Source organism: Lontra canadensis, unplaced genomic scaffold, assembly GCF_010015895.1.
Source record: "Lontra canadensis isolate GAN:19392208 unplaced genomic scaffold, GSC_riverotter_1.0 scaffold7, whole genome shotgun sequence".
Taxonomy (NCBI): domain Eukaryota; kingdom Metazoa; phylum Chordata; class Mammalia; order Carnivora; family Mustelidae; genus Lontra; species Lontra canadensis.
The window spans coordinates 28,696,263-28,720,294 of record NW_022631001.1 but is presented as its reverse complement, the minus strand read 5'-3'; the positions used below and the strand labels follow the sequence as shown (position 1 = coordinate 28,720,294).

The 24,032-nt window shown below is 46.7% G+C and overlaps 3 protein-coding genes across 3 annotated transcripts; all 3 read left to right on the top strand.

Moving 5' to 3' along the window:
* The first annotated feature begins 664 nt into the window (after positions 1 to 664).
* On the top strand, positions 665 to 2,987 carry UBQLNL (ubiquilin like). Its single transcript, XM_032853274.1, has one exon. The coding sequence runs from the start codon at positions 947 to 949 to the stop codon at positions 2,789 to 2,791; it is 1,845 nt and encodes a 614-aa protein (XP_032709165.1). The 5' UTR covers positions 665 to 946; the 3' UTR covers positions 2,792 to 2,987.
* Positions 2,988 to 6,769: 3,782 nt separating this feature from the next.
* On the top strand, positions 6,770 to 9,429 carry LOC116865378 (ubiquilin-3-like). Its single transcript, XM_032853647.1, has 2 exons — positions 6,770 to 6,877; positions 7,144 to 9,429. Exon 2 carries the CDS (start codon positions 7,181 to 7,183, stop codon positions 9,146 to 9,148), a length of 1,968 nt encoding a protein of 655 aa, XP_032709538.1. The 5' UTR covers positions 6,770 to 6,877; positions 7,144 to 7,180; the 3' UTR covers positions 9,149 to 9,429.
* An 8,991-nt stretch (positions 9,430 to 18,420) lies between these two features.
* Positions 18,421 to 20,326, top strand: LOC116865377 (ubiquilin-1-like). Its single transcript, XM_032853646.1, has one exon. It carries the CDS (start codon positions 18,619 to 18,621, stop codon positions 20,245 to 20,247), a length of 1,629 nt encoding a protein of 542 aa, XP_032709537.1. The 5' UTR covers positions 18,421 to 18,618; the 3' UTR covers positions 20,248 to 20,326.
* The last annotated feature ends 3,706 nt before the right edge of the window (positions 20,327 to 24,032 follow it).

Here is a 24,032-nt window from a genome sequence, read left to right as displayed (position 1 = left end):
TTTCCTTTGTAAGGCCTCCGTTTTTTGAGTTCTCTAACAAAAGTAATAAGATCCTTTTTATAGGAGAGATTCCATTTTTACTGGTATGCAATTTTATCTGTGGCTTTGACAAACCCAATTTTCAATAACAAGCCTGCTATCCCAATGGGGATGTACACATAGCACCACAGACAAGCCACACACTTCACATAAAAAATCTGGCCTTTTTTTTTTTTTAAAGATTTTTAAAATTTTTAAAATTTATCTGTTACAGAGAGAGGGATAGCAGAAGCCAATTGAGCAGCAGGCAGAGGGAGAGGGAGAAGGAGACTCGCCACTGAGCTGGGGTTCAATCCCAGGACTCTGGGATCATGACCTGAGCAGAAGGCAGAAGTTGAACCCACTGACCCACTCAGGTGCAACCCCCCCATCCTTATTTATTTATTTATTTATTTATTTTTTTAATAGTTCCATCCTGTGAACTTTGTCATCCATTTCTGGAGAAAGAGCTCATTTTACTTTATTATGGAGATGTGGTGACCCACCCCCACACATGCACTCACACAAATATGTCTCCCTTCCCCAGCTGGTCCTGGCAGACTGTGAGACTAGAGTTGACATCATAATATCCCTTTTTTGAAGAGGTTACGGTGTTGGTGGGTGGGGCAGAAGGGAGGGGCAGCCCTGGGTGGAGTCATCTTTACTAAGACCACCTAGTACCAACTATGAATCAGTAGCCACGGACAGGCCTCAGCTAGGCCACATCTGGAGAGCTGGGGTGGGGGGTATAACATCGCAAAATACCTGGCCCCAGCCTGGTCACTCTTCCCTTTTTGGGCAACAAGGAAACTAGCCCTTGGGCTAAGAACACGACACCTGAGACAAAGGCCAGCAGAAACATTCATTTTCCCTCACCCCTTCTGCCCCGGCTTCAACCTGCTCACCACTGGCCCTCCCACTGAGGTCCATGCCGCATGTCATCTCACGAACACCCAGGATGGCCCAGAGTGGGCATCCTTCAGGTTTGTCTGCAGACAAGAATATCTCTTCACGTGTCACCCGAGTGATAGTGAAGACAGCAGGCAAGCAGGAAGACTTTATGATAGCGGATGACACCTCAGTGAGGCAATTCAAGGAGAAGCTATCCACTCACTTCAAGTGCCAGATGGACCAACTTGTGCTGGTCTTCATGGGCCGCCTTCTTAAGGACCACGATACGCTGAGCCAGAGGGGCATCCTAGATGGTCACACCATTCACTTGGTCATAAAGTCCAAATGCAGCTCCAGATCCCTAGCCCATTCCTCCCAGAACTTGCTGACCAAAGAGCCCAGCCACCAGGACAGAAACACCGAAGGAAACAGCAACGGGGTATACCGACCTGCCAGTGTGAGTCACACCACAGTGGAATCATCCCTCCTTGTGGAACCTGATGCACCCAAAGTGCAGAGCCAGGACCTAGAAGTAGGTAGTCCAGAGTACATAGCCCAGAGGCTACAGAATCCTAGTGTCCAGCCTCTTCTGTCTAACACAGACCTCATGAGGCAGTTCATCTCAGAACACCCAGACATGCAACAACTGATGCAGCAGAATCCAGAAGTCTCCCACATCCTTGACAATTCTGAGATCTTATGGCAGACTCTGGAACTGGCCAGAAACCTTGCCATGATTCAAGAGATAATGCAGATCCAGCAACCTGAACAGAATCCTGAGTATCCACTGAACCCACAGTCACATTCGGGCTTAGAGACAAGGCCAGGTGGGGACAATGCCCTGGGTCAGACTTATGTGGATTGCAATGACCAAATGCTCAACAGCTCACAAGATCCCTTTGAGGACAACCCCTTCAGAGCTCTCCTGGAAGGACAAGTTTTGGAAAAAGTTCAATCCTCACCTCCATCTCCAGCACCACCCCAGGAACGGCGGGACCAGCTCCCACAGCTCCCTACAACCCGAGTCATCTACACTAGTTCTTGTGGTTTATCCTCCATCACCTCAGCCAATGTTAGCCCTAACAGGGTGAACCATACTCCCAGTGCCTACACCACCACTATCTCCAGCAAGGGCCAGAGTCCAAACTGCCCCTTTCAGCAGCCAACTGGGATACCAGCCTTACCTAGCATAGAGCTCACCCAGCAGCCCCAGGCAGAGGATAAAGATGCCACCATCCCTCTAAATAGCTCTGACCAGAAATTAGAGGATGATCTCCAGCCTTCAGATGAGCAGACCAGCTCCCAGATCACAGGAAGCATGATGCAGTTGCTTTTAAACAACCCGTACTTGGCAGCCCAGATGATGCTGTTCATAAGTATGCCCCAGCTGAATGAACAGTGTAGGCAGCAGCTGCCCACATTCCAGCAGCAGACACAGATTTCTGACATGATTACAGCCCTAGCCAACCCCAAAGCATCACAAGCAATATTGCAAATTGAGCAGGGTCTGCAGCTCTTGGCCACAGAGGCTCCTGTTCTTCTATCCTGGGTTGCACCCTACCTATGGGGCCTGGGTTGGCTTCCTGCGCCCAGCTGCAGCTATCCTGACACAGTGCCCTGGGCCTGGGATGTGCCAGATATTGCTGAACCCAAAGATCCTGAATGCTGCCATAAATCTGGAACAGTCCTGCAGAGGCTACAGTCCTTAGCTGGAGACCCTTCCCACCTTCCACAAGCCCCTGAGATTCGTTTCAGTCAGCAGATGGAATCTCTACAGGCCATGGGATTTGGAAACCCCCATGCCAATCTGCAGGCGCTCATTGCTACTAAGGGGGACACCAGTGCTGCTATTCGCAAACTCAAGAGATCCCAAGGATTCTAACCACCATGCCTCTGTATTTGCTTGTTACTTGCCTGCTGACCCAGTTGACCACATCATCTGCCTCTTCTACCCCTTCTGATGCTTCCATCCAGCAGAAGTCCTGGAAGAGAACAAACCAAACAAAGCTTTCTCCACTGAATAACAGACCATTGGCCATGGGTAGAAGATCTGTCAATAAAATGGCTACTCCCACATGCCCCCATCTGAGGTTTGGCTTTGTTTCTTTTACAAAAAAAGGGAACTGTGTATGATATCCCTATCTCACCTATAATACATACATGAGTGTAGACACATACCACATGCATATATTATTATAGAGATAGAGAATCATAGTTGCATACATGGAACCACAAACTCAGATATCATACCATGCTCACATACCCAGGGACATGCATATGCTGTGCACACATACACAAGGTCACATAGCCAAAAAGTCATGGATACAGCCACATACATTCAACACACTGCACACATGGCCATAGGCATGCACAGCATACCTAACAACATGTATATAGACCTACGTGTGGGGAAGAGAGTCATAACACACTCATACAAAAGGGAAATTTACTATAGATACATATGTAGTCACAAAGACTTCCTCAATTGCTCAAGTCCAAATTGCTCAAGTTTGAAACTGGGAGAAGAATGGCCTGGTGGACTAGAGTAGGAAAAGTCCACCTTTCAGCCAGGTCTAGGTAAGTATTTATATTCTTTAGGAATCTCTTACTAACTGCCATTGTCAGAGTTGTAGGACTTTGCTGGACTGTTACTATTCTCTCTTTAGCACAGAGAGATACAGTTGCTTATCCTGACTGCATATTCCCGTCACCAAAACTCAGGCATCTGGGGGCATGGCCACTTCCAAGAATACACGTCCTTCAGTGTATCTAATGTCTGTAGCTTGTGTTCTCTGTAGTCAGCCAGGACTCCATCCCTTCCTCTTCCTGCCTCCTCAAGAGCAGCCCAGCCAATAGGTATGTAAACAATCACAGAAGTCAAATATTGTTTCAGGTGTTGATGAAATAGTAGTGACCAAATAAAGTCAAATAAGACAAATAATTTCATAAATCAAATATTGTTTTAGGCATTGAAGAAATAACAGTGACCAAATAAAGTTCCTTTATTTAAGAGTTTACTTTTGTGGGGAGAAGATTGTTTTCTACTTAACCTATGCATAAGGGCTATGAGGAAAAATGAAGCAGGATAAGGTCGTCTACATATAGGGTAATCCGGGACGGCTTCTCCAGAAAGGCAATAATTGATCAGATACCAGAAGAAATTGGGAGAACTGAACACGCACTCCCTTGGGAGAAGTATGTTCCAGGCAAAGAAGGCTACCTAGGAGTAAAAGTGTGAGGTCGGAATATTCTTGATGTGTTTGAAGAATAACAAGGAGATGTTATAGCTGGAGTCGAGTGAACTGAACAATGGGAGGAAAAAGAGGACATCAGGAAGAATTTGGTAGGGTCTGGTGAGGACTCTGGAGTTTACTATGAATGCAGTGGAAAATCCCTGAGGGATTTCGAGCAAACAATGCAGGGGTTTCAGTGTGTGGGTCTGGTTGCCAAGTGGGGAAAGACTGTGCTAGAGGTAGACCTGTGAGTGGACACACTAATGTGAGGTAGCTCTTGCAGTGGTGCAGGTGGGAGATGGTGGTATCTGGAGCAGTGGAGGTGGTGATGCGGGTTCAGATCTGGTCTGCAAAGGGTACCCAAAGAAATCCCGTGTGCTCCTCACAGACTACCCTTCTTCCAGCCCTGACACTGCCATCAGCAAGACTGAAGGGGAGTCTACAAAACTCCCAAGTGCTCCTGCAGATCTACTGCCAGACTCCCACTCCCTCCTCAAACTAGCAGAAATGTCTTAAGAACAAATTATAGCTAAAATGGATTTTCTACCTTCTCATTAAGATGCCTCCATCCAATCAATTCAACTTTTTAAAAAAGATTTTATTTATTTATTTGTTTGTTTATTTATTTATTTACAGAGCTCAAGCAGGAGGAGGGCAGATGGAGAGGGAAAGAAAGAATCCCAAGCAGACTCCCTACTGAGCGTGGAATCCAATGTGATGCTCCACTCGGGGCTCAAAGTGGGGCTTGATTCCAGGACCCTGAGATCATGACCTGAGTGAAAACCAAGGGTCAGATATTTAACTGACTGAGCCACGCAGGCACCCCTTATCCAATCAATTAATATAATTAATCTTTGTACCCTGCTTGCCTCAGGTTACCTGAAAAGCCCAAGCTCAATTGTGTCATCTTTCTGATTCTTATCCCAATATGCTCTGAAAGTCCCTCATGTGACCCAATTTTCCATTGGTCATCAATTCTCTGAACTTTTCCACCTACCATTTAGAACTCATAATTTAGCAACAGCAAAACCCTACTTTATAACATTTCCTCTATATGATCCCCACATTTTGCCATAACTGAAATCTGGCTGTCCACTGAGCCTGTACACTCTGTGCTCCATCCTGTTATGAATAAATTGTTTGTGGATCAAAATCAAGCTCTCCACTTGGGCACTGATCCCAATCTCTTCAATTCACCTACTCAATAGCTTAGTCTTGCAATTATTTTCTCTCCCTTCTGCATCTTTTATCCTTCTTCATTGTATTGTTCCCATCAGAATAAAAGCATGATGTAAATAGTCTCAGCTTAAGAAAAAACAAAACAAAAGCGTCTCTATCTTCACATTTCCACACAGCCACCATAAACTTTCTCTTAGGTATAATACTCTGATTGAATCCACTTCATTTCCAACCCACTTGCTTTTCAACCCACTCCAGCCAGATTTCTGCTCCCTCCTCTCTTCCAAGCCTGGGCTCATCATGGTCCCCATTCTCTTGTCCAACCCAGTGTTTGGTTCTCAGCCTTTATCTTCCTGACCTACCAGCATCATCCAACACCATCAGTTACTCTCTCCTTTCTGAAACTATTCTTCATTTGCTTTGTTCTCCCCCTCTCTCCTTTTTTTGACTTAATGTTTTATTTCTCCTCCATTTCCTTTGTGGAACATATCTAATAGTCCAGATTTGTAAATATGTAGTTCCCATGCCTTAGTCTTTTTATACCTTTATCCTGTTACTATACCCACTAATCTTATGATTCTAAATACTCTGCCAATGTTGATGAATTGCAGACTCACAATAGTGAACTCCTTCCCTTCATGTCCATTTGGGTATAAGATAAACATCTCAAATGTATGTAACTCTGAACTCTGGGTTTTCTGTTTAAAACTTTATTCCCTGGGACACCTGGGTGGCTCAGTTGGTTGAGTGTCTGCCTTTGGCTCAGGTCATGATCCCAGGTTTCTGGGATCGAGTCCCACATCAGGCTCCTGGGGAGCCTCCTTCTCCTTCTGCCTCCCCCCCCATGAATAAATAAATAAAATCTTTAAAACACACACACACACGCACATGCACGCACACAAACTTTATCCCTTGGTCTTTTTTTTTTTTTTTTAAATCTCAGTAAGTAGTTAATCTATTCTTTGAGTTCTTCTGGGGAACAACAATAATAGTTTTAAAAAATAAACTAAAAAATTTGTGTCATTTTTGGTCCATCTGTCATACTCTAGGTCTTGCCCATCAAAAAGTCAATATGCTGAAGATATATAAAAAATTCATGGTTAATGTTGAATCAGAGAGAAGACAGAAACATAGAATGCCGGGAAGAACAATAATTCAGAGTATAGCTGAATTTGGGTCTTCACAGGGACATGCGGGCTAAGCCTTTACTAATTGCACAATCCAAGGCTGAGTCTCCACACAGCGCACACAGGTGTGTGGAAGTAGGCCTCTTGGCCTGTGATGGAAGGGTCAGCCTAGGTCCCTCACTGTGAAGAAGGCATCAAGATAAAGGAAATAGAAGAGGTAAAGTGAGGGGTGGCAGAGTTCCTAGGGATACAGAGCACCTTGGAGAGGTCTCAAGAATACATTGTGTAAGGCTGTGATGTCAGAGCTGAGGTCACAGAGATGACCTGATGGACTGGGTTCCGGCCCAGAAGGCTTCAGGGGTGGCTGTTAGCAAGATGAGGGCGGTTTGGAGCCCTGTATAAGAAGAAGGACGGGGCCACAGCTGACTGGTATGTATGCCCTAACCCAAACCCTTCTTACCACCTTTGCCCTTCACTCACCAACCATAGACCTCTTTCTTGGGTCATCCAGTCTCCCTCTCCCGACCTGACATCTCTTAGACCCGTAAATCTCCACAAGCATCCCATCCCAAGACCCTTATTGTCCCTTCCATACTCCCTGTGTCCCCGCCCTGAGACCCCAGGCCCTCTTCCCATACTCCTACTTTGGCCACTGCCCCAAAGGATGATCTTTGTACCCCATCCCCATCCCCCAGCTGTGTCCCCACAGACCTGGGCCTCCTGCTGCCCACCATGGCCAAAAGTGGAGAGGCCCTGCCACAGGGCAGCCCAGCACTGATCCAGGATCCCCACCTCATCAAGGTGACAGTGAAGACGCCCAAGGATAAGGAGGATTTCTCAGTTACAGACACTTGCACCATCCAGCAGCTGAAGGAAGAGATATCCCAGCGCTTTAAGGCCCACCCTGATCAGCTGGTCCTAATCTTCGCTGGCAAAATCCTCAAGGACCCCGACTCACTGGCACAGTGTGGAGTTCGAGATGGCCTCACCGTCCACTTGGTCATCAAGATGCAACGCCGCACCATGGGCACCGAGTGTCCGGTGGCTTCAGTCCCTGCGCCAGCCCCCAGCCCTGGCTCATTCCCTCAGCCAAGCTCCATTTACCCAGCAGATGGGCCACCCACCTTTAGTTTAAGTCTTCTCACAGGCCTCAGTGGGCTAGGCCTGACCTCGGGTAGTTTCTCTGACCAGCCCAGCTCACTGATATGGCAGCACGTCTCTGTCCCTGAGTTTGTGGCTCAGATCATTGATGACCCTTTCATCCAGGGTCTGCTATCCAACACAGGCTTGATGCGCCAGCTGGTTCTTGACAACCCCCATATGCAGCAGCTGATGCAGCACAACCCCGAGATTGGGCATATTCTCAACAACCCTGAAATCATGCGCCAGACGCTGGAGTTCCTACGCAACCCAGCCATGATGCAAGAGATGATGCGCAGCCAGGACCGGGCACTCAGTAACCTGGAGAGCATCCCTGGGGGCTACAATGTGCTTCGTACCATGTACACAGATATTATGGACCCAATGCTTAACGCAGTACAGGAGCAGTTCGGTGGCAATCCCTTTGCTACTGCCACTACTGCTAATGCCACCAGCGGCAGCAGCCAACCTTCGAGGACAGAGAATTGCGACCCTCTCCCCAACCCCTGGGCTTCCACATATGGAGGCACGGGTGGCAGGCGAGGCAGGCATCCTGGGGACCAGGATGGATCCGAAACTAGAAATAGGATTCCCAACATTCTGGGTAATATAGGGCTCTATGACTATCTTCAGCAATTACATGAGACCCCCCAGTCCCTGGGAACCTATCTGCAAGGGACTGCATCCACCCTCAATCCAAACCAAGAACCGCCACAACCAGGAAATCGAATCCCCCCAACTTCATCCTCCTCCCAGGAACGTGAGTCAGGCCAGCCTCTCCCCAAAGAGTCAGTAGCCATCAAGGGAAAGTCCTCTTGCCCATCCTTCCTGAGATATCCCCCAGAGAGGAGTGCTGGACAAGATGGAGGCCAAGGCGGCGCAGGGAATGGCTCCGCTGGCCACACCACTAACATGCCTGACCTTATCTTAGGGCTGGGGCGTTTGGCCAACAGGTTGCCATTTGTTCCTTCACCACCTTCCCCCATGGCAGCTTCCCCTGGGATGCCTGAGCATGCCTGGCTCCCCCCACCACCTTATCCAAGATCTCTGAGGCCTCCCAGCATGAGCCAGGTCTCACAGTTGCAGGACGAGATGCGCCGGCAGCTGCCATTGCTCCTACACCTTCAGGCAGCCTTGACCAACCCTCGAGCCATGCAAGCCCTACTCCAGATTGAGCAGGGTCTGCAGATCCTGGCTACTGAAGCACCTCGCCTCCTGCTCTGGTTCATGCCTTGCCTGGCAGGCCTGGGAAGTATGGCAGGCAGTACAGAGTCTAGAGAGGGCACCCTTACGCAGGAGGATCCCTCTCTAGCCCCAGCTTCCGAGGTTCCCTCAGCACAGGGCTCTGTGGAGCTGGGCCTCCATTCCATCCCTCTCCTCCAGATGTTGCAAGCTCTAGCTGGTACCAATCCCCAGCAGCTGCAGCCCGAGACTCACTTCCGGGTGCAGCTAGAGCAACTTCGGGCAATGGGCTTTCTGAATCCCGAAGCCAATCTCCAGGCCCTCATAGCCACTGGAGGTGATGTGGATGCTGCTGTGGAGAAGCTGAGGCAGGCATAGGAGCCCTTGTTGTTCAAACCATATCTTTTCCTCTGTGCTCTTTCCCCGTATCCCACTACCCTAACTCCCCCATTCTTGAATGCAGCTGCACACTATGAACCAAATCCACTATGATGCCCTTTACTGCGGAATCAATGTTGTTCCAGAGTCAATGAGGAAGAATGAGAGCCAGAAACAGGGTGGGGGTGCTGTGAGTGACCCAACCATCCCTGCCACTGTACCATCTTGGAACCCCAGTCTGAGCTCTGCTTATGCCTATCTTGAGATGCAATTACATCCAATCTCCAGTGTGTGCTGCAGCCTGAGTCCCAATTCTTTGTGGGCTGGAGGGGGGGAGGGGGACGTTATGGGAGAAGAACAGCAATGAGAGCTAGGTCTGCATGGGTGGGAGGGAAAGTTCAAAGGTTTGAGGTTCAAAGATTCATGGAGAACAAAGGAGGGTGAGCTGAGACCCGCACTCCCCTTGCGTCCTTCCAGAGGTCCCCCAGATCTTGAGTCCTGTAGGAGCTCCCACCCTATTCTTAGAACATGAGTGCCCCTGCAAAGTAAGCATGGATAGTTCGTTCTATCACCCCTGAAGACTATCCCACAGGTGCTTCTCACTTTCTGGATTGGGGGTTGATTCATGAGTAGATAGGGAGCCTCAATAATTCAGGCTGAGTTCTAAGATACCTTAATCTCGCCAGGGTTACAAAATTACTGTCCCTGATGGACACAGTTTGTCCTGGATGTCGTCTTTCTTGCAGCTGCTGGCTCAGAAACGGAGTACTCACCCTGTGCTCAGCACTCTGCTCGCAGTTAGAGAGGCAATGTGACACAGAGACATGATCCTCCTTCAGGAGGTGATGGTCTGGGGACACAGAGCCTTCAAACCGTATGTGAAGACTCCTTATTATACAGAAAACAAGCTGTGAAAGGTGCTGCAAAGAGCGGGAGCTGAGGGGAAGCACGTGGGCCTGATCTTATCTGGGGAGACAGGGAAGGCTTCCTGAGTCCGCGCTCCAAGCCGAAATCTTAAAACTGGTAAGAACGAAGTGGCCAGACATGTGATAGGAGAAGGGAGAGCATCCTAGGAGAAGAGGTAGAAGGAGCAAAAGTGCTGAGGCAAGCTGTGTTCAACACACGGGAGGTGCTCTCGGCCTCTCAGACTAAAGTCTTGTTTGCATTCAGGGGTGCTTCCTATGATCCGAGTACTTCCAGGGTAAAAGTGATACAATTCATGAATCAAGTGAGCAAACCAGGCCTCACCCACAGGAATAAATATTCCAGAGAAATGCACAAGCATAGAGGGCATATTCATACTTAAATACACCCTGACATGACCCAGCTCTGTATATGTGTTCAAGCATCCACACAGAACATGGTCTGCTAAAGGCTGATCTCAGAATGGAGATGTAAACACAAAATCAACCTTCTATTGCTGTCCAGGGAAGAAAATGGGCTTTGAGGGAGGGGACTGCTGTGGTAAAAGTGGTCATGGTGTGTGCTTAAACATCAGAGACTCAGGGCTGGGGGTTCTTTTAGGAACTTGGAGAGACAGTCTCCACCCAGGACCCAGGACACTTGCACCAACATGTCTTACCTGTCAGCGGTCAGCATGCATCAGAGATGAAATGAGCTTTGGGGGCAACTTTTTCCCACTGCTTTGGGTCTTAATCTCTATGAAAAGCAGGATGCTTTGACCTCCCCTTCTACCACCTCTTCCCTCCCTCACCTCAGTGAGAGGAGCTGTTCAGATCAAAGAACTGCTGTTTATGGCAGTGCTAGTAGGGAAGGCAGGGGACAAGTCTTGCCTCTCTGTTTCCTGGAACCAGTAAGGTAGCTGCTGTGGGACTGCCTCTGACTGGGGAAGGTGTACCATGCAATCTCCAATTTTGATCTTCCAAAGGCCAGGTAGGTCTGAGAAAAAGCCTCAGGGAAAGATTGCTTTCATTCACCTTTCCTCTGGGCCAAAGGATGTATGAGGGCTCATTTGAAGTAAATCCCAGGACAGGCATCAGTTGGGAATCTGGGTCTAAGCAAGTGGGAATCTGGACTAGGGAGGAGAGTGTTCACTGAATGTTTTCAGGCCATATGTCAGGAGAGCCATGGACAGTGGACTGGGTGTTTGGAATCTTCACTCTAGCTTCATCAGAGACTGAACTCAGCCGCATCTCTGGCTCCATGGTGGTGTCCAGGAGAAGAGTGTTCCCAGGATGGGGAAGGTCACTGTCATCGACCTAGGGCTCCACCTAATGTAGGGACTGGCCCATGGGAAGCACTCAGTAAAGACTGACTGAATGAATGGCGAATTATGAGTGAGGAGACGAGCAACCAAAAGAGAAAGTGGTTACGGAGACGAAGCAGATGTGAACTGTACAGTGTAGACCAGGACGGGGATTGGGCTTGGGGAAACGGGGACTGCTGGAGTTTGGGGAAGAAGGTTGATGTGACCAAAACAGCAGGCTTCTCCAGATGTCCCATTTGCTCCCTGCTGTGACTCTCACCCTCTGTCAGGAGATCGAAATCCAGGACCTCCGCCTGGGAAGGACCCACAACAGGCATTATGTACATGCAGAAGAGAAGCAGGGTCAGTTTGGGTGATACTGGGTCTAGTGGCTGGCTCCCCACCAAAAAAGCTGTGCCCTTTCTTCAGACCAAGGGATGTGCTAGAAAGAAAGAAAAAAAAAAAAGAGAAGAGGAAGAAGGAGGGGGAGGGAGAGGGCAGAGGAGAAGCATTGCTGTCTATAATGCTATATCACATAGCCAGCCAGGCAGGAGGACAAGAAGTTAAGACCAAGGCGTTATTCAAACAACAGGAAGTAAGTTTATGCACCTGTTCTTTTTTTTTTCCAAGTTATGAAGGAATCTTTTGCAACTCATTAGTTTAACCAATATTTCTTGAGTACTTCCTACATGCCAGAAACTATGCTTGGTGCTAGGAATTCAATGGTCAGCAAGATAGATATGGTTCTTGCCCTAAGTTGTTTACAGTAATAGTGGAGATAAGAGACTTCCAACAAACAAATAAGATAGAAGTAATAGCTAACAGAGGACTCACTGAGAACAAGGCACTGTTCAATAAACTTTGTGCCTATTAACATTTAATTCTTACAACAACCCTATAAAGTTGGTAGTATTAACCAATTTTACAGATAGGTAAAGGAAGGCATAGGAATGTTACGTGTCTAACCCAAGGTTGCACAGCTAGGATGTGGAGTTGGAGCTGGGATTTGAACCCATGTTTCTAGAGGCCACACTCTTAATCTCTATTCCATTGCAAAATAAATTTTGAATTACAATAAATTTCATGTGGGAAATAAACCAGGTAATTTTATAGTGCACTTAGAGGGACGAGGAATATTTATTTCGAAGAGTGGTCAGAGGGCTCCTGGGTGGCTCAGGGGGTTAAGCCTCTGCCTTCAGCTCAGGTCATGATCTCAGGGTCCTGGGATCGAGTCCCGCATCGGGCTCTCTGCTCGGCAGGGAGCCTGCTTCCTCCTCTCTCTCTCCGCCTGCCTCTCTGCCTACTTGCGATCTTTCTCTGTCAGATAAATAAAATCTTAAAAAAAAAAAAGAGTGGTCAGAGTGTATCTCTCTGGAGGGAGTGTTTCTGCAAAGACTTGAAGAATAAGAGGAAGCCAGACATTCAAAGAGCTGGGGGAAGAATGTTCCAGGCAGAGGGAAAGTGTAAAGGAGTTCCCTGAGTTAGGTTAGAGTTCAACACATTTGAAGAAAAAGGAAAGAAGGCCAGTGTGTCCAGATTAGTGAGAATGATGGGGAGAGAATTCTTCAAAGTGAGGTGGGAGAGAGAGCAGACAGAATGCTGCAGGACTCTGTTGCCTTGCACCAAAGGTGGAGTGTGGATTTCTTTCTCCTCTCTGTGGAGCATGAATGAGAAGCTGGTAGCGGTGGAAAGCAAGTCAAGACAGAAGATCCTAGGGGCACCTGGGTGGTTCAGTCGTTAAGCGTCTGCCATCAGCTCAGGTCATGATCCCGGGGTTTTGGGATCGAGTCCCTCATCAGGCTCCCTGCTCAGCGGGAAGCCTGCTTCTCCCTTTTCCAAACCCCCATCCTCCCTTGTATTCTGTCTCTTGCTATCTCTCTCTCTGCTGTGTCAGATAAATAGATAAAATCTTTATAAAACAAAACAAAACAAAAGACAGAAGATCCTGCCTTCATCCAGGTAGGGGATGGGGTTGCCCTTAAACTGATGCCGTCCACAAGGGCATATGGCAAGAAGTGGACAACTGAAGAATTTTTGGAGATAGCACTGACACACCCTTGTGATAAGATCAGATGTGCAAGGTTAAGGAAAGGGAAGAATCAGGGACTCACTTACTTATCCAGCTAACATTAATTGAACACTCTCTCTCTGGCAGGTTCTGTTCTGGGTGCTAGAGATGGGAGGTATTCTAGATCACAGCCCTGCCTTGTGAAACCAAAAGAGAGGAGGCAGATACACTACATAATGGAATTTCAAGAAAAGAGAAGGTTAAGAAACAGAGTAAGGAGACAGAGATTGACAGATGGACCCTTCCAGAATTGTAATCACCAAGCACATCACTCCAGAGAGCCTTTAAGCAGATTGATGAATAAAGGGAGTGAGCAAATGAAAGTCAGGACCTCAAGTTCCCAGACAAATGGGATGTCAGTTAAAAAGCAGACAGGAGGGGGTACTTGGGTGGCTCAGTGGGTTAAAGCTCTGCCTTCAGCTCAGGTCATCATCACAGGGTCCTGGGATGGAGCCCCACATCAGGCTCTCTGCTCAGCAGGGAGCCTGCTTCCCCCTCTCCCTCTCTGCCTACTTGTGATCTCTTTCTCTTTGTCAAATAAATAAATAAAATCTTATTAAAAAAAAAAAAAACAGACAGGAGCAGGGTGTGTTCCAGAATATAGGAATGGTGCTGTGCCCAGGGCAGGGTGTTTCAGAGTGGGTCAGGGAGTCAGCCCAGGGCCAAAATATCAGAGCATTCTAGACTTGGTAAGGCATTTAGATGAATCCAAGTATCACAGGAAAACCTTTGGTGGTTTTGTGTAAAAAGGTGAGGTTAATTGATCTGTATTTGCTACTATGGGAAGTAGTGACTTTAATGGACCAAGAGAGGAAGTAGGGAAACCAGCTAGGAGGATATTTAAAATGTCAAGGTGGGGTACCTGGGTGACTTAGTAAAGCAGCTGACTCTTGACCTCAGCTCATGTCTTGATATCAGGGTTGTGAGTTCAAGCCACGCATTTGGCTCTACACCCAGTGTGGAGCTTTAAAAAAGAAAGAGAGAGAGACAGACAGAGAGAGAGAGAGAGAGAGAGAGAGAAAGAGAGAAAAGAGAAAGAAAAAAAAGAAAAAGAAAAAAAGAGTGGAGGTGATTAGAGTTGGATCACGTGTCGAAGAAAGAGCCCTGAATAATTACTGATAAATTAGTTGTGCGAAAAGAAAGGACGCAGGGGCGATTCCTGTGTTTCTGGCCTGAACAACTAAATGAACGATGGTCTGAGAAGGGAGAAGGGTCTGGGGGGAGCAGTAAGTGGAGCTTCTTATCTGACTTGAGCTGTCTTGATTGTAAAACTAACCGAGATAGAGAATTCTATGGGAGAAATAGGTTTGTGGAGAGAGAGAGATGAGTTCATTCACTGTCTTATGTGATTCCATTCATCAGGACAACCAAGGATTGTCATATATGCTTGCTCCACATTCACCTACTGCTGGACATTTATTTAGGTGAGCAAAACACCATGAACTGCCATGACAATAAATTAGGGTCTGTGTCTTTAATTCAAATTCCCTTTCTCCCTCTTTAACTCCCTCCTTCCCGCCTTCTCTTTCTTCTTTCCTATATGTTTTTTATTTAGTGTTTGCTAGCAATGGGGTTACAAAAGCAAATAAGATAAGGTCACTGTTCTTGTGGAGCTTATATTCTAGTAAAGGGACACGGAAACATAAATGAACAGTAAAGAAGAAATAATGACATAATGGTAAGTTCTATGCAGATAACTAAAATAGACTGATAAGATACGAAATGGTTGGGAAGGGCTTTGTGAAGAGATGATTTGAAAGGTGAGAAGGATGAGCCTTGTAAAGATTAGGTGGACAAGCATTAAAGCCTTAGGGAACAGCAATTGCAATGGCTTTAAGGATGGGAAGGCACTTGGTCTGTTTCAGAGATAAAAGGGAGGCCAGTGTATTTATAAAAGGGAGGCCAGTGTGGCCAAGTTTTGTAGAAAAGGAGAAAATCATCATCAGGAAGTCCAGGAGATGAGCAGGAATCCAACCAGGGGAGGCTTTGTAGCTGGACAAAGAGTTTGGATTTTATTGCAAAAGTAACATGGAGGTAGTCTTTGTTACTCCCACCAGAGGGTCTTTTTGGTTTAATTAAAGAAATGAGATTATCACAAACCATACTTGGCTCAAACCTACTCAGTGTATTTAGGAGGGAAAGCACAGCTCACTAACAGAATCAGGCGTTTCTCTCTCTCTCTTTTTAAAGACTTTATTTATTTGACAGAGATCACAATTAGGCAGAGAGGCAGGTAGAGAGAGAGAGGTGGGGAAGCAGGTTCCCTGCTGAGCAGAGAGCCTGATGCGGGGCTCAATCCCAGGACCCCGAGATAATGACCTGAGCTGAAGGCAGAGGCTTAACCCACTGAGCCTCTCAGGCACCCCATTAGGCATTTCTCTTTTAATGGGAATCCCTATAGCACTTCCTGTTCAGTTAGCCTGGCCACCAGGAGCCATCTTCTCCCAGGTGACAGTTCTGGTTAAAAAAAAAAAAAAAATTAAACTCTCACTAGATCTTTCAGAAGTAAACTGCTGACAAAAAACACTGTAACTGCATATTATACTGAGCTTTTCCAGGAGCCTAGGTGGCTCAGTCAGTTAAGTGTCTGCCTTTGGCTCAGGTCCTGGGATCTCAGGGTCCTGGGGTTGAGCCCCATGTCGGGCACCCTGCTCAGTGGGGAGTCTGCTTCTCTCCCTCTCCCTCTGCCACTCCCCCTGCTTGTGTTTTCTCTGTCAAAGAAATCTTTAAAAAATGCTGAGCTTTTCATGTAGTTTGATGTCTAATAAAACTATTCTCGGAATGAGAAAACGTTAGTCAATCTCTGAAAAATATGGGGATATAATATGTTTCCTGGAAATTAAATTTTACTACGATAAACTTTAAATCAGGTGCATAAAGTCAGCGTTTAATCTAGTTGGGAGTCCTGGGTCTAACAAAAGATACCACACTCCCCTCCCCAGTCTGCTTGGAATTGTCTCCAGCACCTGCAGCTGAACATGTCTCCGGACATTTGGTCAATCCTGACAGGCAACATCTGTTCTCCGTGTCTCTCAGTCTAGTTAAGGACCTGACCACAGGATGTGCTGAGGATTGGCAGTGACTGTACTGTCGAAATCATACTCAATATTTGACAGATGCCTGCTCTGTGTCAAATACTTTGGATTGAACTTTATATGCATTATCTCCTTCAATCTTCAAACAAATCTGTGAAGAACTACCATTTTATAGATGATGAAATCCTGGCTTAAAAGGGGTAAATGACTAGTTGAAGGTTATTAAGTGGTAGGAGTGGATTTAAACCAGGAGTATTTTCCTCTAGCGAGTCTGCATTCCCCCTTTTTTTGTCCTAACTGGTAAGTTTTCAATTGATTAAATAAATTGCAAGTTGATTGTTTTATTTTATTTTCCAATTATAAAAGGAATTTAGGTATAATATAAAACATTCCAGTGATGTTGGCTTCTCAGGAAGGATGAAGGAGATTTTTGTGTTGAAGAACTCAGTGGACAGCATGTGCAGGGCTCCCTCCCTGAGACACAGGGTGTAAATGGACTGGCAAGGGCTGTCAGTGGGTGCTTGGGAAGGAGACATTCCAGGTCTTGACAATAGAGCCTGAAAGAGAGGAGTGAAGGGATGCTTTACCTCACAGGCTATGCAGGAGGCAACACCACCCTGGAAACATGAGATATGAGAAAGCGATTCTGGATAACTCTCCCCTGGAATGTTCTTCAACTCCTGTTATGTATTAATTTATTAACTAATGAAAAGCCAGGAACATTAGTTTGAAAATCCAGTTCTGCTGGGTGAAACTCAGAAAATTCCCCAAAGGAATTGGTTTTGCTAATAATACTTGTGTGGTAGGAGTTGTTCTGAGATCTGGGCATTCTGGGAAAGGCCTACTAGACTGCTTGCTGCCAGCCAGCCCCAAGGCTCACTCTATGAAGTTTCCTCAGACTGAGAGGGTCTTTTAGACTCAGGAATTACAACTTACCAGAGTCTTAATATCAGTTGGGTACAGGAGACACTGACTCAGACTGGCCCAGGTTTAAGAACATCTATCAATACCTTGTAGTAAAGGGCTCTAGAGGCTCGTGTTTTCCACATCCTGCACGACCTTCTGAAGGTGCTATTGTAGACAGCCAAGTGCTAATTTTGTAGTTCTTGGATATTCCAGAACCAGAAGAAGTGTCAAGGATATAATGGCAAATGCCTGGCAGTCAGATGTATCCATCCTCATGTAAAAAAATACAGTTGGTGCAGATTTGACAGACTTTACTTGGAGTCCCACCTGCCTGGAGTGGCCAAAACAATGCCTTAGAAAATCATCACTTTTCTGCTTTTGCAGCTGAAATATGTCAGCTTCCAAGCGACAGTTTTCCTCTTCAAATAGATCTTAAATCTAACCACTATTAAGTCATAAAGATCTAGAGTAAAATTATTACTTTCTTATAACTTATTTTGCCTTAGCTCTAATCCCGGAGACTTGAGATCATAGTTTCTGTCTTTGAGAACAACTTAGTCCAGAATTTCTTTGGGAACATGATGCTGTTTTCCTTAGAACTGCGTGGATGAGTTACTCAGCCTGGTGGGCCTTGGAGACACAAGCTGCCCTCAAGCTCCCGCTGAAGCTGAATGGACTAACTGTACACATCTTCATTCTATTCATATGGAAACAAGGGAACTTGTGGCCTTGACTGGGCCATGGTCAGTATACAGCCCATTCATCACAAGGTAGGTGACTAGAACCAGCACTTCCTGAGCCAGTTCTCAGACCCGTACTTTCCTACTTAGCTATACTCGTTTACCAATCTCAGGTGGTATGATTTTCAAAAGTGAAATAGGCTGGTGCACAGCAGGTTTCTAGACAGAAACATTTAATTTTTCTCTATTGCTCTTGAAGTCAAATTGTGAAGAGAGCCAACCTCTGGCAGGTAGGGGAGACCTCTGCCCTTCCCCCATGAGGGTCTACTTCTTAACTGTGACATCATCACTGATGTCATATCCCTTAAGTCTGGCCCTGGAGAAGGACAGCCAACACCTCTATGGGAGCCAGGTGACCTCGAGGCTACGTTAGGAAGCAGTGTCTGGAGGTCGTGTATGAGTGGACCTTCCTCAACACCTACTGGTCCCTGCACCAAGGTGTGCTTATTCCTGCACCTGGGCTTCAACAGGTCCTCGAGTGGTCCTGCAGTCCTGCATTCCTCTTTTGAAGAAATATGGCTCAGGCTAGGGAAGAAGCAGGGGACAGCCGGCTGGTATCTGGTAGGGAGCTGTCATCACACATCATCAGAGTGTCTGTCAAGACCCCACGGGACTGCCAGGAATTTATGTTGGCAGAAAATAGCAGTGTCCACCACTTTAAGAAACAGATCTCCAAACGCCTTCACTGTGACACCAACCGATTGGTGCTCATCTTCACTGGAAAGATCCTCCGGGATCAAGACATCCTGAGCCAGCGTGGCATCCTGGATGGCACTACAGTCCACTTGGTGGTGAGGACCCGTCTGAAAGGAACTCTGCCTGGTCCTGGAACTCTGTCAGGCCCTGCTGGCCACTGCATGCATCGTTCTGAACCATCCACCTCGGAGAGTGCTGGGATGCTGGGCAGGCTGGGCCGGCTGGCCCGTAGCTCTCCTGAGCTGGCCGACTTTCTTGGCCAGCTGGCTCAACTCCTGATGGCCGCACCTGAGTCGGTGGTGCAGTTCTTGGAAAGCCCTGTGGTTCAAGGCCTGGCAAATGAGAAACCAGCCAATACTAGCCATACTCCCAAATCCTCAAGGCTAGTACAGAAACCTGAACCAGCTCTTAAGGCTCTGGAAACCTTGCAGGACCCGTCCCGGCAACAGGAACTCCTGCAGGAAGATAAGCGGAGGCTAGAGGCACTGAAGGTAGTGCCGGGCGGTGACAATGCCATGCGTCCAGTCTGCTCTGATATCCAGCAGCTCATGCTCTTCACTCTGGCCCCACTGGTTACCTCCAAAGGCCACAACCCAGGTTCAGAGCTTTGCAAAGAGGTGGCCAGTGCTCACATCGATACTGACACTACTGCCACCATCCCCACAGCCTTGGCCCCAGCAAGGCCATTGGTGCAGAAGGTCAGGGTAGGAGATGTTACCCAGGCCAGGGGCGTGGCCTCAAATCAGGCCAATTCAGGATGTGGGACTGGTGTGCCAGATGTCAACTCAAGTCAGGATCTTCTCTCCCAGGAGATCCAGCAGCCTGTAGGAAGAGCCCCTCTCACCAGTCAGCTGAGACCCTCACCCTCTGCCTTGCGTAGAGCCTTGCATGTCCTGCAGCAAAATCCAGCTCTGCTACACCAGTTGGCAAGTGGAAGCCCCCTGCGACATCATATGTCACTACTTCCCATCCTGACCAACCCACGTGCACTGCAGGCATTGATCCAGATAGAAAAGGGCCTGCAGACACTGTCCAAGGAGGTGCCTGGGCTGGAACCTTGCTTATGGGGCCCAGGTAGGTCACATGGGACTAGAGAACCCCCTGAAACCAGGGGTGGAGGGCAGATTCAGAGAGCAGATTCTGTGCAGCCCACCTTGGCCATTCTTCAGCTTCTCCATGCATTGTCCAATGCCTGCTCCCAGTCCACACAAGCCTCATTATCTTCATCCCTCCTCATTGAAGGCTGCTACCAGCAAGAACTGGAGCATCTGAAGGCCATGGGTTTTGCTAATCATGATGCCAATCTACAGGCCCTCATGGCCACAGGAGGAGACATTCATGCTGCCATTGAGAGGCTGCTGGGTGTACCAGAGGCCCAGGTCCCTCCAGTGGATGCCCACAGTGGAGAAGGAGGAAAAGGAAGGGGAACTGGAGGGGAGGGGAAGTAACATATTTTGAATTCCTCTTAGATCATGTGCACACTTGAACAGCCCCCTTCCTCACTGCCCAAGCCTGTTCTACATTAAAAAAATTGCTTGGATCTCATGTGTGATGTCAGTTTGGGGGTAGGTGGGTGAAGAGAATGCTCTTTGGGAAAGAGATTGATCCTGTTATAGGGTCTTGGGTCTGGGCTGCACATATTCTCATACTCCTAACCTCAGAGTGTTTTCCAAATTTAAATGTGAGGTGGGGACGTCCTGAGTGATATCAGCAATCTAATTCTTCACCAACATTGTCATCATCATCACAAGCCACCTCTGGTCCAACTCCAGAATGACTCTGAAGGAATCCTGGATTTTGTTCCCCCAGGAAGCCACACTCTCTTTCACCAAATATCTCCATCTTCAGACCTAGTCTCTCCATATTATAGAAAGCCTGGCAACCCCCGTCTCAGCTTGGACTCTTTCTCTCTTATCTACTTGTGTCAGGATCCGTGCTTTGTGAGGTGAACCCCCACCACTTCTGAAGCCCCATCCTCTCCTCCTGGGCAGGCTTCTTCCTTTCACACTGTAAAATCCTTGACTCTGCTGCCCTCTCAGCCACCGAACTTCTCTCTCCTTTCATCCCTGAATTTCTCAAAAGTGACCCCATCTCCCCATCCTCTGTAGTCAGACACCCCCAGGATGGTGTAGAAACTTTCTCAAAACTTTCTCATTCCCCATCTTCCCATTTTTTTTTCAGTTTTGTACAGAATCTGACATACTGACCTGTATTTCTTTAAGCTGTTTTATTTAATCTATTTTCTTATCCATTTTTTGGTTTTATTTTTATAGAGTGGTGCTTCCTGAGAGTATGTTACACTGATTCTTTCTCTATTAATCTTTCAGGGAGTTTGACCATATCTTTGGCTGTGATTCTTAATGTCTGTGTTCGTGGTTCCTTCATCTCTGAGTCTATTTGTACTTTCCAAGGCCTACCAGCCTTCTCTTGGGTGTCACAGAGGAACCTCTGCTCAGCATGGCCAGATGTAGTTCAACATCTTTCCCCAGGCCCCATTCCAACTCTACATTCTGGGGTCCCTGTGTCTTGGTGAAAGTCCCCAATATTTTCCCAATCCACCCAGTCTCTTCTGTAGACTCTGATCAGTCATTGAGGTGATTCACAGTACAGGCACACAGAATGTGCCCCAGAGGACCAAGGGCCATGTGAAACTGTAGCAGGATACCACCTGATGAAAGAGAGGTGGGAAGCATATTGGAGACATTACTTTGGGGACACCAGAGACTATAGATTCAGAGCCAGCCCTAGGAGCTTGGGCTGAAAAACAACTGAATCTCATGCTTCCTGGGGGCTTGAAAAGATGGACATCTCTGAGCTGCACACTGTGACTTGTGTTGTGACTTGCATGAGCCTAGAGACCTGAAGATTGTGGCAGTCAGGGACCGTGCATAATATCTTTGGGACTGCATGGCCCATCAATGATCCTGATACACAGTTTAATTTTCACTTTTCTGTGGAACCAGGATCTTGGTCTTAATTTCTGAGATTAGTGTTGTACACTAATTCTTCCCAGGGAAGAGAAGGAGTCTGGGGGTGAAGTGGGTGTAATGGGCAGGGCAGTCTCCTGGGCTTCTAGAAGCATGCTTTCTCCTTTATCTTGTGGGCTCCTGTAGCCAGACACCTGAGTGGGATGGGAGATCTTGGCAATAAGGTTAATAGGGACTGGATCCTGCTACCCGCAGTCATCTAGAAGGTCTATTGGCTTCTACACATCACCCTTCTCTTCTAGGAACTATTGCATTTTAGCTTCAGGATGATAAAAAAGCCTAAACCAGAGCTTTAGGGAGCAGAGCTTGCTGTCAGGGCTGCAGAATCCTCCACCTGTCTGTTATCTATGGTATGTGAAACTTGGAGTTTGGTCAATAAGGGAAAACCATGGGGAAGAAGGCCCTGTGCTGTATCCACAGGGTATCAGTCCAGAGTATAGGTCGCAGCTAGACCCCTGTGCTACGGTGTTGTCCTCTGTGGGATCCTGCACCCCTCCTCTTCTAGTCTCTGCGCTATCCGTTTGACCTTTCTCCTTTGACCTCCTCTGAGGCCACAGACATAGCTAGAAGAGGAGGATAGCCCAAGAGTTATGATGAATGATTGATGAATTTGTAGGTGAGATGAGGGAGCACTAGGCTGCAAGCTATGGGACTTGTGGCCCAATACCAGACACATCATTTGCCTACTCATGCACCTGAATTTCCTTACCAGTCCATCAAGTCCCTTATGGCTCTGTGGTCCTGGAAATCTAGTCCACAGGTAGGATTTTAAATATTACTATGGAGTCCAGAGTCCTGAATCCTGGCCCTGCCTTTGATACTAACTTCCTGGGTTCCTGACCCCCACTTTCTTCTAAGGAAAATGTGAGTTTCATGACAGATAATTAGTGTGAATGGTGACAAGTTGCCTTTGAGGGTGACCTTTTGATCAAATGAAGCCAGCATCTTAAGGGGAGCAGGCACAAGACCCACAAAGAAGCATTTCAAGGGGAGAACAGCCGTGCCCTTGCCCATCTCCACCTTCAGTTTCTTTTTATATATTTTTTCTCTGTTCCTGAAATCATTACACTGCTGGGTCTCTTTACCATTTACTACCTCAAGAGACAAAGGGTCTTCACTTTTGTTGCTCTGTGTTCGTGCAGGTTGGTGTTCTCACACATACTGCATTCTGGATAATGCATGAGTTATGGCCCATATAGATGCATAACCTTAGGAATAGTAGCCTCTCTGAGTCACAGACTCTTAATTTAAATTGCAGGTGATAAGCACATTTTGAATTATTGGGAGCAGTAATTGGGGACTTACTTGGGTATTTTAGAACTGAGGTAACTAGGGCAAAGGAGGGCTATCAAAAAAGCAATTTGGATTTTGACCAAGTCTCTATGATTCCTGAATGAGGGATAACTTTATGGCTAAAAGGAAAGGGACTTCCAAATGGAAGACCAGAGGAGGGATGGGAGAAATACAGTTTTAATGATCACTATTCATATCCCAAGCACTATCTAAATATTTTAGAGATGTTGTATAACATAGTTATTATAATAACCCTGCAAAATAATGTAATGAAAAATAGTCCTAAATAACTTATGAGTTGGCTAATAATTTCCAAGTTTATATAAGATTCTCTTATTTATTTATTGATAATTTTACATGTATCCACTATCTTGAGTTTCCTACATTTGTTAACTTACTTAATCTTAGAAATAGCATTAAGAGTTAGATATTAAAAAAAAAGAGTCAGATATTAACATCATCCTTTTGATAGTTGGTTAATCCGAGACACAGAAAGATTGAGCAACATGTTCAAGGTCAGAAAGCTAGTAAGCAGAGAAACAAGGACTCAAACCCAGGTACTCTAACTTTAGACTTTGTGCTCTTCATGGCTACCCAAAGCATTGGAAATCAGATGACATTTACCTCAAATGTTCATTTTTTTAAAAACTTGGACTCACAGAAGAATATTCCAGTATGAAGCCCGGACTCAATTAAGAAGAGGAATTGACTTGATCTTTAGTAAGTCACAGAAACATTTGCAGCAAAAGAAAAAAATGTTAGGCACATTCTACACTGGAATATCATAGTTGCTGAGTTTTCTCCAAGGTGCGCTTATTCCTAATTGTAAAATATTCCCAAGAGTAAAAATACTATCATCTTTCTGAGCTCTTCAGAGTTATACTGGGAGCCTCAAGATTATGGTATGTTTGATATAATTTTTGAAATCTTCAATTCATCTAACTTTCTTTTTT